Here is a 14541-nt window from a genome sequence, read left to right as displayed (position 1 = left end):
CTTTCAAATTAATAATATTAGAGTGTATATATAAATACATAATATCTGAAAAGATTAATAAATCTTATCTAAAAAATATAGTTAGAGATATTTTTTGCTTAAGATAATAAAAATAATACGAATATATTTATTTTTATTAAATTAAATTATTAATTTAAATTATATCTATCTAAATTTTAAATAAAAAATTTTAAAAATTTAAAATTAAAATATGTGAATAAAATTAGATTAATAAAAAAATATACGAATACGATTCAAATTGTATAGAAATAGGAATAAGTTTGTCAGTAAACAAATTCATTATTTTTAATGAACAAAAAAAGATAGTATATTAAATAAATTTTATGAAATAAATTATAATTTTAAATAAATAATTAAAATAAATAAAATATAAAATTATTAATTAAATAGATTTTATTAACTAATTAAATAACTTATATACTAATAGAGTATATTAAATTTTTTATAATAATTATAATTATTATTTATTAAAAATATATTTTATAAGTTGTAATTAATATATTTGTAGTTTTTCAAAAAAAAAATATTAATTGTTTATTGATTTCGTCAGTATGCATTAAATGTTAACTTAAATCAACGCAAAGTAAATTAAATTTTAAATTTTAATAATGTTTTTTTTGTTAAAATTATATGGAGTTTTAAAACTCCAAACATCAAGGGAGTATTGTAACATCCACCTTGTAACATCCACCTGCTTTATGATATCGGTAACATACGCATGTTTTAATAAAAAAAAAATAAGTCTTATCTCTTAATATTTATATTTAAAAAATTAAATACAAAATTTGTTGTCATTATATAATTGTTTAATATTATTTAGATTTGAATTCAAATTATTGATATCTATTTAAAATGAACTAACCAATAAATCAATTTAAATTGATTGACTTATTTAATTAATTCTATCTTTTTAGACTACTTAAATTTTAAATAATTAGATAATAATGTACAGTTATGATATAATTTACAAAAGATACGCCAACTTAATTGTTAAAGCATAACTTATAAATCTAATTTATCTAGTTAATGTATTATTTATTACTATTACCCGCTTTGTATGAATAATAACATATATAACTAAATATAATTAATCATTTTTTTACTAAAATAGGAGACTCGAATCCGCAACCTCTTAAATAAATATGCGAAAACTATGTCATTTGAATTATAATTCATTGACTAAATGTAATTAATCTTATTCTATTCATTTTATCCTTTTAAATTAAAATTTAAAAAGTTGTTACAAACGATTTTAGAGTTCAAATTTCAATTTTCAAATTAATTACTTTAAATTAGACACCGTCATTCTCTGCAAACTCAAAATCATAAAAAAAAAAGTTCATAGAAAACTCAAGAACAATCAAAGAATTCCAAAACAATGGAGAACAAGAGAAAGGATCAACCTTCATCAGCCTCCACCAACTACCACCACCGCCGCAATGTGAAACCGAAGCCCAATCCAGAGCCTCAAGATCCAGAAATCAGAGAATTGCAGACACTCCCTCTCTTCCCTACCGGACCATTATTCCAATCTTCACCTTCTTCCAATCATTCACAGGATCCAGAGCTTTCATCACCACCACAACCACCACCGGCACCGGCCTTCGTCGATGACCTTGACATAGTCATCACTCCTCCCTTTCCATGGGCCACTGATCGTCCGGCGAAAGTCCACACACTCCAATATCTGAAACAAAACAAGATCTTAACAATCAAAGGAGACGTTCAATGTGGAAGCTGTCGCAAAAAATTCGAAATGGAGTTCGATTTAAAGAAAAAGGCTACAGAGCATGGAAAGTTCTTGAAGGATCACAGAGCTTCCATGCATAGTCGCTGTCCAAAAGAGTGGATGAATCCGAATCCGATTGCATGCAAATTCTGCGGCCAAGAAAAAAGTGTGAAGCCTGTTATTGGAAGTTGGAAGGATCACTCCATTAATTGGTTGTTTCTTTGGTTAGGTGAGTTCATAGGGTTTTGCACTTTAGAAGATTTGAGGTATTTTTGCAAGTACAATAAATTGCATAGAACTGCAGCTAAAGATAGATTTGTTTTCAACGCTTACACTGAAATCTTCAAACAACTCATTCGAGTCGATTAGAAATCATTGTAGCATGATATGTCAAATTCACTTTAGTTTAGTTTTTAATCTTTGTTCATTTTTTTAAGATGAATGAATACTCACAATTGAGTTGAAGTTGATATTATGATGATTTAATTAAACTTGTTATATCGTTTAACAGTTTTTAATTGTATTTGAATTTTTTAATTAGGGTTTTGCTGGATGGCTAACTTTTTCAGGGCAACGAAAAGAAAAAAAAAAATAGATTAGCCTTAATTCAAATAAAATGTTTTGGTAATTTATAATTTTTTTTTTAGTTATTCTTACGTTTAGATATTCATAGAGTGTATTTGGTAAACATGTTTGAAGGAAAAAATCATAAATATCCTAAAGCTTTTTGAAGACTTCAATTTTTTGTTTGACTAATTTTCTTCTCTACAAACCCAGAAGTAATTTTGTATAATTATAAAGATTATTTCTAAGTTCACCTTTCAATTTAATTCTAAAATGTATGATTAAAAATGGAGACTAGTTGATATAATTATGAGTTTATTTCACGGTTCTAGTTATACAATTTTGACAACTATGGTCATATATATATATATATATATTTGTATTTTTTAAATTACAAACTTAAAAATATTAAGAAAATGACATGGTTAACAGAATTCACAAGTTTTTATATTAGAATTGGCCAATTTGACATGAAGCTAGTGCAAAGAAGTATGCCTTGCGAAATAGGTTAATTATGTATTTGAATCAAAATTCTTAATCAAATCGATCATTGAATTAATAGAATTAAAAATTTAATTTAAATTGAATCGAATATAATAAAATTATATATATTGTTTTATTATTTTAAACCAGTTAATCGCTTAAAAAATACCGATTTGGTCAAATTAATTGGTTCTTTAACTGAGTATTCCAATTTATTACCTATCAAATTTTGCTTGAATTAATTAATCCGATTAAACCGATTAATAGGATTCGTTTCACATAACCATAGTTGAATGGCTTAATGTAGAACTTTTGTACCACCCTTCATATAGTTGCATGTACTTAGTTAGTATTGGTTTGGATTAATTTGAGTAAAAAAAAATATAAAAAATAAAGTATTTTTATTAAATTTTAAATATATAAATGTATTTTTTGTAAAAAAATATTTTTTTGAAAATTAATAATATTTTATTAAAAAAAAAAACAGAAGCAAAGATCGTGTTAAAAAACAATTCATCTCGTAATGAAGTTAAAAATATATTTTTGCAATTAAAAAAAAAAGACCTTCCGTTGAATTATTTGTAATCAGATTAAAGAAACTTCACATGATCATTTAATAAAAAAGTACTAACTTAACCCATCATATATATTGTGTTAAATAATTATATATCATACGTGGAGATTTTTTTTTTAAATAGTGACAACACAATTTGTCAAATTGCTATTGGATGACAAATACATGAACATGCTATTTCTGGAAGAAAAATGAAAGCATATGAAATGACATGGTGGTATGGAAGACAGGGTGCGGCAAAGTTTAGGAGACGGTGGCCGACCCCAGCCCACAGAAAGAACACAACACGAGTCACAAGGTGCGGTTCCCTTTCAATTCCAAAGCCCATGATCCATCTTCATCCCTCACACATGACACATGGATCATCATGATATGCATCATAGTTGATCATATTAATATAATTTTTTATTTCTTTTATAAAACACTTGGGATTAAATTATATTATAAGAAAATTTTAAAATCTATGATATACTGATGTTTCAGTCATTTTTAATTATTAATTTTAATTATAAAAAAATATATAATATATATAATTAAGATCAATAATTAAAATTTACTAAAATATTGATGTACTTGTATATTTAAAAACTTTTTTATATTATATTTTTTGTTTATGAATATTCAAAAGGTTTAATTATTCTGATTTTTATATTTTTATTAAATTTTTAGTTTAAATTTTATATTTAAAAATTTGTAATTAAATTTTTTATTAAATTAAAAATTTCCAATTTAATATTTTTTAATTATTTTTTGTTAAAAATAAAAATTTTTGAAATATTTATTTTTGTGTTTGATATAAAATAAACTATAAAAAATTATAAAATAATATGAAATAAGTATCTAGAATTATTATTTATTTTATAAATTTTATCTAATATAAAAAATTTAATTTAAAATTTTTAAACTGTAAAGATATAAAAAAAATCAATAAAATTATAGAAACTAATAAATTAATTAAATCTATCTCAAAAACATCTTTTGTTTTTTATATAATCGTAATGTTTTTACATAAATCTATATTAAAAAGGTGTAATATGAAAATATAAATAATCAGAATCCATTAGAACTAATTAACTAAAAGTAATTTTGCTGTCAAATTACACAATAAAAGATTTTAGTATAAAAAAATAAAAAGAATTTATTAGTATTAATTTAAATATAAGATAAAAATAAAAATATTAATTATCTAAGATTTTTCTATATGATAAATTTTTAATAAATTTAAAAAATAATAGAGGTATTTATTTATAAAAATAGGAGAAATAGACACTATGTTAGAAACAGGTGTGGGTCACTACCTCAAGTGGATGCATTTGATGTGGTTCCGTTCTTCCAGCTAAGCACAACTAAACCCAAAGCCGTGGTTCCCTTTAACAACAGCAGTATTCATCGAACCTCAACCTCCTTACACTTCCATTTCTTCTTGACAATTCACTCTCACCCACCAAACCAAACAAAGTTAAGATTTGGTTTAGTAACATTTTTTAAAAAGATGTTTATATTTTTAAAAAGTATAAATTTTTTATTTTGTATTTAATAAATAAAAAATTTATGTATTTATATTTTTTATTTTTAAAAAATTAAGATATTTTTAAAAGTATTTAAGATAAAATTTTTTAAAATTAGCTTGTACTTTTTAAAATTTAAAAGTCTAATCTTATATATTAATTAATTTTTAAAATTTAATGCTTAAATTTATGTTTTTTATAATATTTTTAAATTTTAAAACTATTTTACCAAATATAATTGTTGTTAGCTTGTTATTTGTGTTTATTAAAAATTATTTTTAATTTAATTCATTAAATATAGATGCTACACTTTTTAAAAAGTCATCTTTTAAAAAATAATTTTTATAAGTTATTTTTAAAAAATAAAAATTTTATTAAACTAAGTCTAAATATACTCATAGACATTATATAATAGTAAAATTTAATTTTAATGTATTAGCAGTATAAAATATTTTTATACAGATAATTAATATAAAGGATAAATGACATGTATTAAAATTAAATTTATAATAGTAACTATGATCTGGAAATTTTCATAATAATTACATATTTGAAATTAATTTTGTATGAATAAAATGAGTTATGTCTAGAAAGATAATATTTTAAACAAAAATAAATAACTAAGAACCATCAGAGTAATAGTAACTGGTATTCCTTTCGTTATCGCAGCCTCTCTACGCGGCAGACACGGACACGCTGCAACCACTTCCATTTGTTTCTGTGTTCCAAATTACTTTGAACAATGAGAATATATTTGTTATAATAATGAATTAATTATTCAAATACTTAATTAATTATATACTTTTTCTTTTTTAACTCTGTACCAAAAAAAGTCATATATGTATAAAGAACACTACTTTTCAATTTTAATATTGAACTATGAATTGTGTTTTTCAGCTATTTTAGAATTTGATATATTTTATCATGATGTGTATTGAATATCAACAAATTATAAAATCAGATTTTTTTTAGTACACAAATTTAACTTTTAAATTTATGGTTTTAAATTTTTAATTTTTATAAGTATTTAAATTTGATTTTTAAATTTATGTTTCACTAAATTTTAACAAAAATCAGATTCTTCAATTTATATATTTACAAAATCTATAACTCAATTGTTATAAAATCTGAGAATCATATTTTTTATTAATTTTATAACTTTTACCCATCTTTAAAAAAATTAGCATATAAAGAAAAGCAGAATTTATTCTAGAAACCAAAATAAGAAGAAAAAGAAAATTGTGAATCAGAAAAAAGTTGCTGAAGTGGCGACCAAATCCATATTGAGCACCACCACAACCAGCCTGTCCCTTTCTTTCAAATAAAAATATTTTTTTTTACACTGTATAATTAAAAAAATTGCTAATAATGCATATTTTCTTCACCTCAGCATCATCAACCATTTCTTTTATTTTATCATTTCTTTTATTTTGATAAGATCAACCATTCTCTCTAGTCTCTACATCATATAAACAGAATTAAATAATACTAACACTAATAAATTAAAAATAATTATTACAATTTTGTCTAGTTTCGCCGTTTCTTCCTCCTTCTCTCATAATCCTTTTCCCACTCGGTTAATAATAATCCTTCTCCATTAAGATTCTTTCTCACACCATTCTTATTATCTTCTCCTTCTCCCTTCTCTTTCTCCACATTCTCAACCTCAATTCTCAACCTCTTCCCAAACAAAACCACAACCAGGTATCGCAATTTCCCTTTTTTCTTAAATTTATATCGTTTTTTGTTCTCTTTATTTTCTGTATTTGGTTACGGGCCACAAAATTTTCAAAAATAACCCAAAAAGAAAAAACCGTATATGGTTTTTGCAACTTGTATTTGTTTTTTCCAGTTTTTTTATACCGTATTTTTTCGTTATAACTCTTAACTATCTTTCCAATTTTTTCCATTCGATTTTCTCGGAATCCAAACTAACTCAACGTTTTCAATTGTTTTTCCTCTTCAATTCTCTCTATAAATTTCCTTCATCTTCAAGATATTTCCAACACTCCATAACCAAAATCATATTTCTAGTCTCTGAATCTCAATAAGATTTTTCAATTTTTTTCTGAATCTAAATTTTAGATAGCTAACGTTTCTTATGAACTTCTGTAAATTCCGATCAGGTTCAAAACATTCACAGCGGTTCTGATTGTGAATTTTCTCATCAAAGAAAGGAGACGAGGAAAAAATTAAAACAGAAAAAAACAAGAAAAAGCAGAAATTCGAAAAGCTCAAGCTCAGATCTAGAAACGTAACCATGGCGGAAGAACATCCATGCCAAGCTCCTGAAGGTCACAGGCTCTGTGTCAACAACTGCGGGTTTTTCGGTAGCTCAGCCACCATGAATCTCTGCTCCAAATGCTTCAGAGAACAAGAATCCGCAAAATCTACGATCGAGAACGCTCTCTCCACCGCCACAGCCACCGCAACCTCCTCCGTCGCCGCCTTTCCATCTCCGTCACCGTCCACGTCGTCTTCTCCGGCGCCAACGCCAGCCGCCGTCGAATTCTTTGTCCCTCAACCGGTTGAGCTAGAAGCTTCGAGCTCCGTAACGGTTTCTGTAACGACCAGCTCGAATCCCGGAGCTCCGATTCAGCCGAACCGTTGCGCTACATGCCGTAAACGAGTCGGGTTGACCGGGTTCAAGTGCAGGTGCGGTGTCACGTTCTGCGGGGCCCACAGGTACCCGGAAAAACACGCGTGCGCTTTCGATTTTAAGACGGTGGGAAGGGAGGAGATAGCACGTGCCAACCCCGTGATCAAGGCGGAGAAACTCGATAGGATCTGATGGGAAATATGGGAATTGTTTCTCAGCCGTTGGATCAGACGTATGGGCCTACACAAAGCAGATGGTTATTGTTGAGTAAGTCCTTCTTAGATGAGTTAATCGTGGCCGTCCACCTGGACATCCGGTGCAACTGAGAGATTTGTCGGGATGTACTATAAAAAAATATGATTATGATGTAATGATCTTATCTTTGTTGTTATTATTAAATTTTAATATTATAATAATAGCAGTTTGGTTGCTTTGCTTGCTTGGCTGTCTCGACTAGAAAGGTTGAATAAGTCATAGGTTATTTATGTGGTATTAGCTTTTGTAAAGTGTGAAAAGCAAGAAAAAAAATGAATGAAAGATTGTAGTTTCATCCACCACTACTACCACCATCTTTAGGGATTAAAAAGGTAGTTGAAAATGAGAATTTGGTGGTTTTGTTGTTGGGTCTACAAGTGGGCAAAAGCCCAGTGGAGCGTTTTGTGTTGCTTTCTATAATGAATGCGAAAGTGAAGTTATCATATTTGGCTATTTGCACGCAAGTGGCTTGTTTTTTTCATCACTTTTATATCCTTGTTAATTATGATTTATGATACAATACGATTCACAACTATGTTAGCGGTCAATGTTGGATTGAACAAAGAAGTTTAGAGAGAAAATGTTGTTGGGCTTGGGCTTGGTGGGTTAGTGCTCCCCTTTCCCAATATAGCAAAAATTTGACTGATGGTAATAAATTGGCAATGTTATTTGAACATAATCAAAATAAATATAAATTTTTTAAAAATTAATTTGTAATCAGTTACCAATAGTCAAAATTTTTGAGTCAATTTGATCAAGTGAAGAGGAATAATAAAAATATGAGATATTTAGTTAGAGTTTAAGAACATGAAGAAATGTCATCAAATATGATGTCTTGATGACTCTTTTTATGTAGAAATTTCATACTATCTGATTTGAACTTTTTATGATTTTTTGATGTATGTGTAGATTTTTTTTTATTTGTTTTTATGATTGACCTATTTTTGTATTTCCTTTTTTTTGAATCTAATGTTTTCTTTTTTATATTAGCACAAAAAAAGTGTCTTTTTTATTTTTTGAATTATTGAAAAAAAATGTAAAAATACTTGAAATACATTAATTTTTCAAATGATTGAGAAAGGAGAACTCTTCTACTTATCCCAAAAAGAAAAAAAAAGGAAGAAATTGTGTTAGTTGGGGCACACAAGGATGGTAGGATTATTCTTCAATTCTAAACTATGTATTGCTAGAATAAAAAAGAAAAAAAGAAATATGGAAAGTTATACAAGCTAAGTTTGATTATTGAAGGAAAATGGATGTGTATATACAAAATACACATAATAAATTAAGTCCTAGCTAGCTGTGTATAATACAATTAAGAGAATTAAAATTAATTACTCTTATGTGTATATATCTTTTCATAGCTCTTGATGAGCAACAAGGTGATGTTGTTGTGTGTTCCAACATTCTTTAAAGCTAATTAAGCTCTGAATCCAAACATCATCAGCTACAAAAGCATCAGAATCATTGTTGCGGTGCCATGACCAGTGTGCATGTGTTTCGTTCACTATTCTCAACCTTCCATGACCAAAGCTTGCTTCCCTATACAATGAGAGTGGACTTACCGGTTTCTTATACCTGTATTATATTCCATCAAAAATCACAATTAATTAACAACCCTATAAAAATAATCATTTGAAATTACGGAAAATTAACTTATTAATTAATCAAGAGTAGTAGCCAATATCTCACGATAATGCAAGTCCTTCACGATTTCCTCCATCTCCAATTGTCACGTACATTGGACCACATGGATCCGCATTATTGTCATAAACCCTAGTCTGTAAACAAATAATAACCCAAACATAATTTAAAGGCATTTCAACAAAATTTTTTATGGTATTAATATATATAGAATCAAGCTCCTTCGAAAAAATTAGTAAAATAAAAAAATAAGACTCTAATTATCATATCATCTTTGAGTCAAGATTGTATGAATCTCGCATAATAAAAATCACAAATTTAATGGTGAGTAACTTCTTATTTTATTAATTTCTCATTTTAAAACATTCTTTCCTACTAAATAAATATTATATGAGTTTAACTAAAGAGCTTACTCTTTTTTTGTTAATATTAGTAAATTGTATTTAAAAAATAAGTTTATAATAATAAAAAGTTTGACTATTGTTAACTAATAATTAAAAAAAATTACAAAAATTATATTTATTTTGATTATATTGAAATAACATGGTAAAAATTCAGATGAAGTCGACTTTACATAAAGTTATATCTAAGAGCCGTTGGATAAAAATTTAGTCAAATCAATCAAATCATCTAACGACTCTTAAATATCAACTTTACCTGATCTGAAGTCGACTTCACCTGAGTTTTGAGCATATGAAATATATGTATGATTATTATGACTTACAAAGCGTTCATATGCATGAACATGGCCAGCAAAGACCAAGTCAACACGAGCCTCAAAAAGCAAGACCTCCATGGATTTTCTCATGCTTTCACCTTCACCTTGATGTGCTTCATTGGTGTTATACCAAGGTGCATGCAACAACACAACCACCCATGGAGTCCTCTTCCTATCAACCTTCCCCAAGTCATCTACAAGCCACGTGTACTGCTCTGATTGGTCATCAAAATCAGTGTATGACCCCAACATAATAATATGGGTCCCAGATACCTCAAAGGAATAGTAGAGGTTTGAGTTGGACCCACTTTCTTTGTGGGGATTGGGCCATCGGGAGTTGTAGGCCTTGAAACCGGTTGGCTCGGTAATCGGTAAGATCTCAACTTCGTGGTTGCCTTGAGTGACCATCCATGGTCTCTGGCTGGCGTATGGTTCCACCAGGCGACCGAAGGAGTCCCATAGTGGTTGCTGTGTGTCAGCATAGGATAGGTCACCCGGTAATAAAAACACATCATAGTCTTTGCTGTTAACATGTTTTAAGGTTGATGCTGTCCATTCTGTTTGTCCCAAGTCACCTACATCATGCACGAAAATATTTTGTTCTCAATGTTACTCAATCCAAGTTATTTTCTTTTAAAAAAATGTTAAACATTTGAAATAATTTATAATATATTAATTGAGGTTAATTTTTATACATTTTACACTCTCATATAATATGTTTCTTTATGATCATTCACGCAGTCAATATAAAATATAATTATTTTTACTGATGTGACATTACGTGATTGAATACGTATATAAAATTACTAATAGTATATTAAAATTAAATTTATATTAATTTATCTAAATGAATCATTATCTTAGACAAAAATAGTAGCATATAGATTTTTTTTCACCAGCATATCTCGAACTTAGTAAATTAATGACTAATTTTTTGTAGAGTTAAATTTTATTTAAAAGTTTAATTAATAAATTATTGTATATATAAGATAATATTTGAATTTATGATATTTATTTAAATGGATTAAACTTATATATGACTATAGTAGTTGATTATTGTATGTAATATATAGTACTTGCCGCATCTAATTTTATGATCTGACAAATACCTTAAAGCCTTTAAAGTGTTATTATTCTTTGATGACCATATCCTATGTCCTAGCTAGTGACCTTTCTGAAATGCCAAGGCCACCTTAATTTGCTTTGGATTTAAGCAGACATTGATCACCTCCCTTCTAAGGAATCTAAATGATTAAGAATTATCGTAAAACCTTTTTTTCAAAAAAAAAAAACAAAACAAAAGAAGTTTCTTAGCTACTTAGGAGCTTAACTATTTTTTAGAGGGAACAAATTTAGGAGCTTTACTTGATAATGGAATATTTAAGTGCTTGATCTCCGAATAAAGAAAAAAAGGCTTAATTGTTATATTAACAATTATCCATGTTAAAAATAAAGAAGATGTTAAAAAATTCCATACAAAACAAAATTATTATTTCCTATGAAATCAAATTGATAAATAAAAGAATAAAAAATTATTTTCTTAAAATTATTTATATATCTCTCTATAAAAATTTAAATTTGTAAAAATAATTTTATGATCTAATAAAATACAAATAACACGATTCAAAAACAAATTAATGTGTGGATGAAGCAATTAAATTACCTACAACCGCAAATTCAATGGGGAAATTGAGTGGAGGAGTCTTGAAGGAAAACTCAGGGCCCAAACCACCACACCTATAGAAGTAATTGGTATTGGGCTTCAAAGGCCCAATAACCACATGGTGGATCTTCCCTGATTGGTACATGAAATAATTGTATGAAGTGTGTTCCCCCTTTGATTTTGCTTCATATTCTCCTCCTTGTTTTGTTCCATACTCCACCACTGATCTTGCATGCTTGTCTTCTGTTACCCATGACACTCTCATGTGATCTTTCCCCACCAATGATATGTGAACCTACAACATATATCAATATCACAATATGATGAATAATTAGGGTTCTTATTCAAGTTTGGTTTGTTCATAAATTGTTAAAGTGTATAAAAAGTGTATTGCTCTTGTTTTGTTCAATTAGGGTTTTTATTTGCCTAGATTCAAGCCTATACTAAGAATACTATTGTAATCTTTTAGTATCCTTGCTCTTTCATATAGTTTACCAATACTTTTGACTATTTAAATACTCTATCTGTTTTAAAATAACTGTTGTTTCCACTTTTGAATTTTATTAAAAAATCAATGTTTATTATTTAGATACACTAATTTTTAAATAAACCTAAAAAGTAAAAGAGACAGTTATTTTAAAACGGAAAAAAAAATATTTTCGGTCTTTTAATTAAAATTTGAAAAATACGTAATTTGATTAATTTTATTTAAACATTATTCATTAGAATACTGTCTTCATCCTCTCACTTTTATGAAATATTATAATAAAAAATAAAATAAAAATATTTAATGTATTGTGTAAAGTCCATATTTATTAAAAAAAAAGAAGAGACATATTGATTTCTCATGTTGATATATTTATGACTTCACAATCAATCAAAATCTTATTTAATTTGATGGGAAATAAGACAACAGCTATAATTAGACTAGAAGTGAGGCAAACTGAGTCGAGCTAAATTAAGTTCAAGTTCAACTAAAAAAAATTAAGCTTGATTCACGACTCGCCTTATTAATAATCGAGCTTATTTTATAAGTTCAAGTTTGGTTCAACGAAAGCTCATGAGTTAGCTCAAATAATAGAAACATAATCTATAAATTATAACTTATATATATAACTTATATATATATTATAAAAAATCAATTTTATATATTATTTATTTATATAAAAAAAATCCGATCCTAACTGGAAATACACTTCTTACTTTAGACATATAAATCAATCTTTTGACATATGCAAACTTTTGCCAAGAGGTAAGAGATAGAAAAAATTTAACAAACTTACACAATTAATATAGTAACACATGTCAAAAATTGATATACATACATGCATAAAGTACTAAAAACTATAATTCTCACCCAAGGGAGCAAAAAAAATGCATGAAATTGGAGAGACACATGAAATGTTGATTAATTATCGTTTATGATTTTAACAATAAATTAAAACCAACCTGTTGAGGTTCAGAATCTGAGCGTTCATGAGGAGTGAAAATAAATTGACCAGAAGGTTGGCGAGAAAAAGATTTCTCCTGTGATTTTATGATCTGTGGGAATAATAATAAAAGGAAGGAAAATAATTGAAGGAGAAGAGAATTATTATTCCTAATCATTTTGTTGTTTTGGCCTTCCATTTTGTTTAACCAATTCTTTCTCTTCAATTTGTATGTATATATATAAGGTTGTAGTAGTCTTGTATTAGTGATACAAGGTATCATCAAATTAATAAAATAATGTAACTGAAAATTGAGTTTAATTTGTGTGGAGGGTGTGTGATTGCAATGGCGTCAAGCAATTTCCAATTTGAAAAAAAAAATGGTGAAATGAGTTGGATAATCTTACAGCAAAGATCAATAATCCTCATTGGGTTACTATTCTTTGCTTCTCTTCCACGCACACATAACATTATGTGATGCATGCCAATCAATGCCAACGATGATGTTCTTCTTTTGCTGTAAATTAAACCCTAACTTTTAATGCAAGGAGATTAATAAAATATAAGGAATAAATGACCCTTTGTATCCATAAAAGATGAAAATACTGACATATGTACCCACACTAAATCGAAATTAAACTTGTACCAATGCGAGATGCCTTCCATGTGACAAAAGTACCTTATCTTTGGAGGATTGGAGTGACATGCAGGGTACTTTTGTCACACGGAAGGCATCTTGCGTGGGTATAAGTTTAGTTTCGATTTAATATGAATACATATGTCAGCGTTTTTATCTTTTATAAGTATAAATGACCATTTATTTAAATATAAATATACCAAAATAAAACAGGAATATGATTTATTCCAAAGTATTAGGTTATGTAATAATTTATCATTTTTAAATAAGTTATAATGAATATAACTAGGAAATTAATTAATTTTCAGTTAATATCAATTATTTTTTATTTTTAAATTTAAATTTTAAATAACAGATTATAAAAAAACTTAGAGTTAAAAAATTAATTTTATGATAAAAAAATACTGACTAATATTAACTAATTAAAAATTAATTTTATATATTTATTAATGTATATTAGCCACGGTTTTAACCGTCGCTAAAATATAATTCTTTTATATAGTGATAGTTTGTGTTAGTTATTTTTTTTTAATTAGTTACTTGATTAGCTTAAGTAGCAATAGCACATGTACAAAAAGACTGTAAAATATTGTATTTAAGATCATGTTACGTATCATGTAAACAAAGACTTTGGAAATTCTATGTTAATTAACATAATCTCAACAAGATCGTTATTTATTTTGTTGGAATATCCATATATCTTTCCGAATATACTT

At 27.1% G+C, this 14541-nt stretch overlaps 3 protein-coding genes across 3 annotated transcripts; 2 read left to right on the top strand and 1 right to left on the bottom strand.

Annotated features, from left to right (window-relative positions):
- Positions 1-1399: 1399 nt before the first annotated feature.
- LOC112730725 (uncharacterized) lies at positions 1400-2119 on the top strand. The gene has a single exon (XM_025780785.1). The coding sequence runs from the start codon at positions 1400-1402 to the stop codon at positions 2117-2119; it is 720 nt and encodes a 239-aa protein (XP_025636570.1).
- Positions 2120-6437: 4318 nt separating this feature from the next.
- On the top strand, positions 6438-8186 carry LOC112728852 (zinc finger A20 and AN1 domain-containing stress-associated protein 4). Its single transcript, XM_025779163.2, has 2 exons — positions 6438-6583; positions 7006-8186. The coding sequence occupies exon 2, from the start codon at positions 7140-7142 to the stop codon at positions 7668-7670; it is 531 nt and encodes a 176-aa protein (XP_025634948.1). The 5' UTR covers positions 6438-6583; positions 7006-7139; the 3' UTR covers positions 7671-8186.
- Positions 8187-8953: 767 nt separating this feature from the next.
- Positions 8954-13583, bottom strand: LOC112728851 (purple acid phosphatase 22-like). The gene is made up of 5 exons (XM_025779161.3): positions 13208-13583; positions 11759-12053; positions 10102-10670; positions 9426-9514; positions 8954-9311 (listed from the first exon to the last, which is right to left on the bottom strand). Exons 1-5 carry the CDS (start codon positions 13469-13471, stop codon positions 9092-9094), a joined length of 1437 nt encoding a protein of 478 aa, XP_025634946.2. The 5' UTR covers positions 13472-13583; the 3' UTR covers positions 8954-9091.
- Between the last annotated feature and the right edge of the window lie 958 nt (positions 13584-14541).

The sequence above is a fragment of the Arachis hypogaea genome, chromosome 12 (genome assembly GCF_003086295.3).
Source record: "Arachis hypogaea cultivar Tifrunner chromosome 12, arahy.Tifrunner.gnm2.J5K5, whole genome shotgun sequence".
Classification (NCBI taxonomy): Eukaryota; Viridiplantae; Streptophyta; class Magnoliopsida; order Fabales; family Fabaceae; genus Arachis; species Arachis hypogaea.
The sequence above is the reverse complement of the archived record's forward strand: the minus strand, read 5'-3'. Positions and strand labels throughout refer to the sequence as shown.

Coding starts and splice junctions, on each gene's coding strand:
- LOC112728851 (XM_025779161.3), bottom strand. CDS start 13,471: ATGATACCTTGTATCACTAATACAAGACTACTACAACCTTATATATAT. Junction 9,515..10,101: donor TTCATGCATATGAACGCTTT/GTAAGTCATAAT, acceptor ATTTGTTTACAG/ACTAGGGTTTATGACAATAA. Junction 9,312..9,425: donor CGTGAAGGACTTGCATTATC/GTGAGATATTGG, acceptor AATATAATACAG/GTATAAGAAACCGGTAAGTC.
- LOC112730725 (XM_025780785.1), top strand. CDS start 1,400: ATGGAGAACAAGAGAAAGGATCAACCTTCATCAGCCTCCACCAACTAC.
- LOC112728852 (XM_025779163.2), top strand. CDS start 7,140: ATGGCGGAAGAACATCCATGCCAAGCTCCTGAAGGTCACAGGCTCTGT.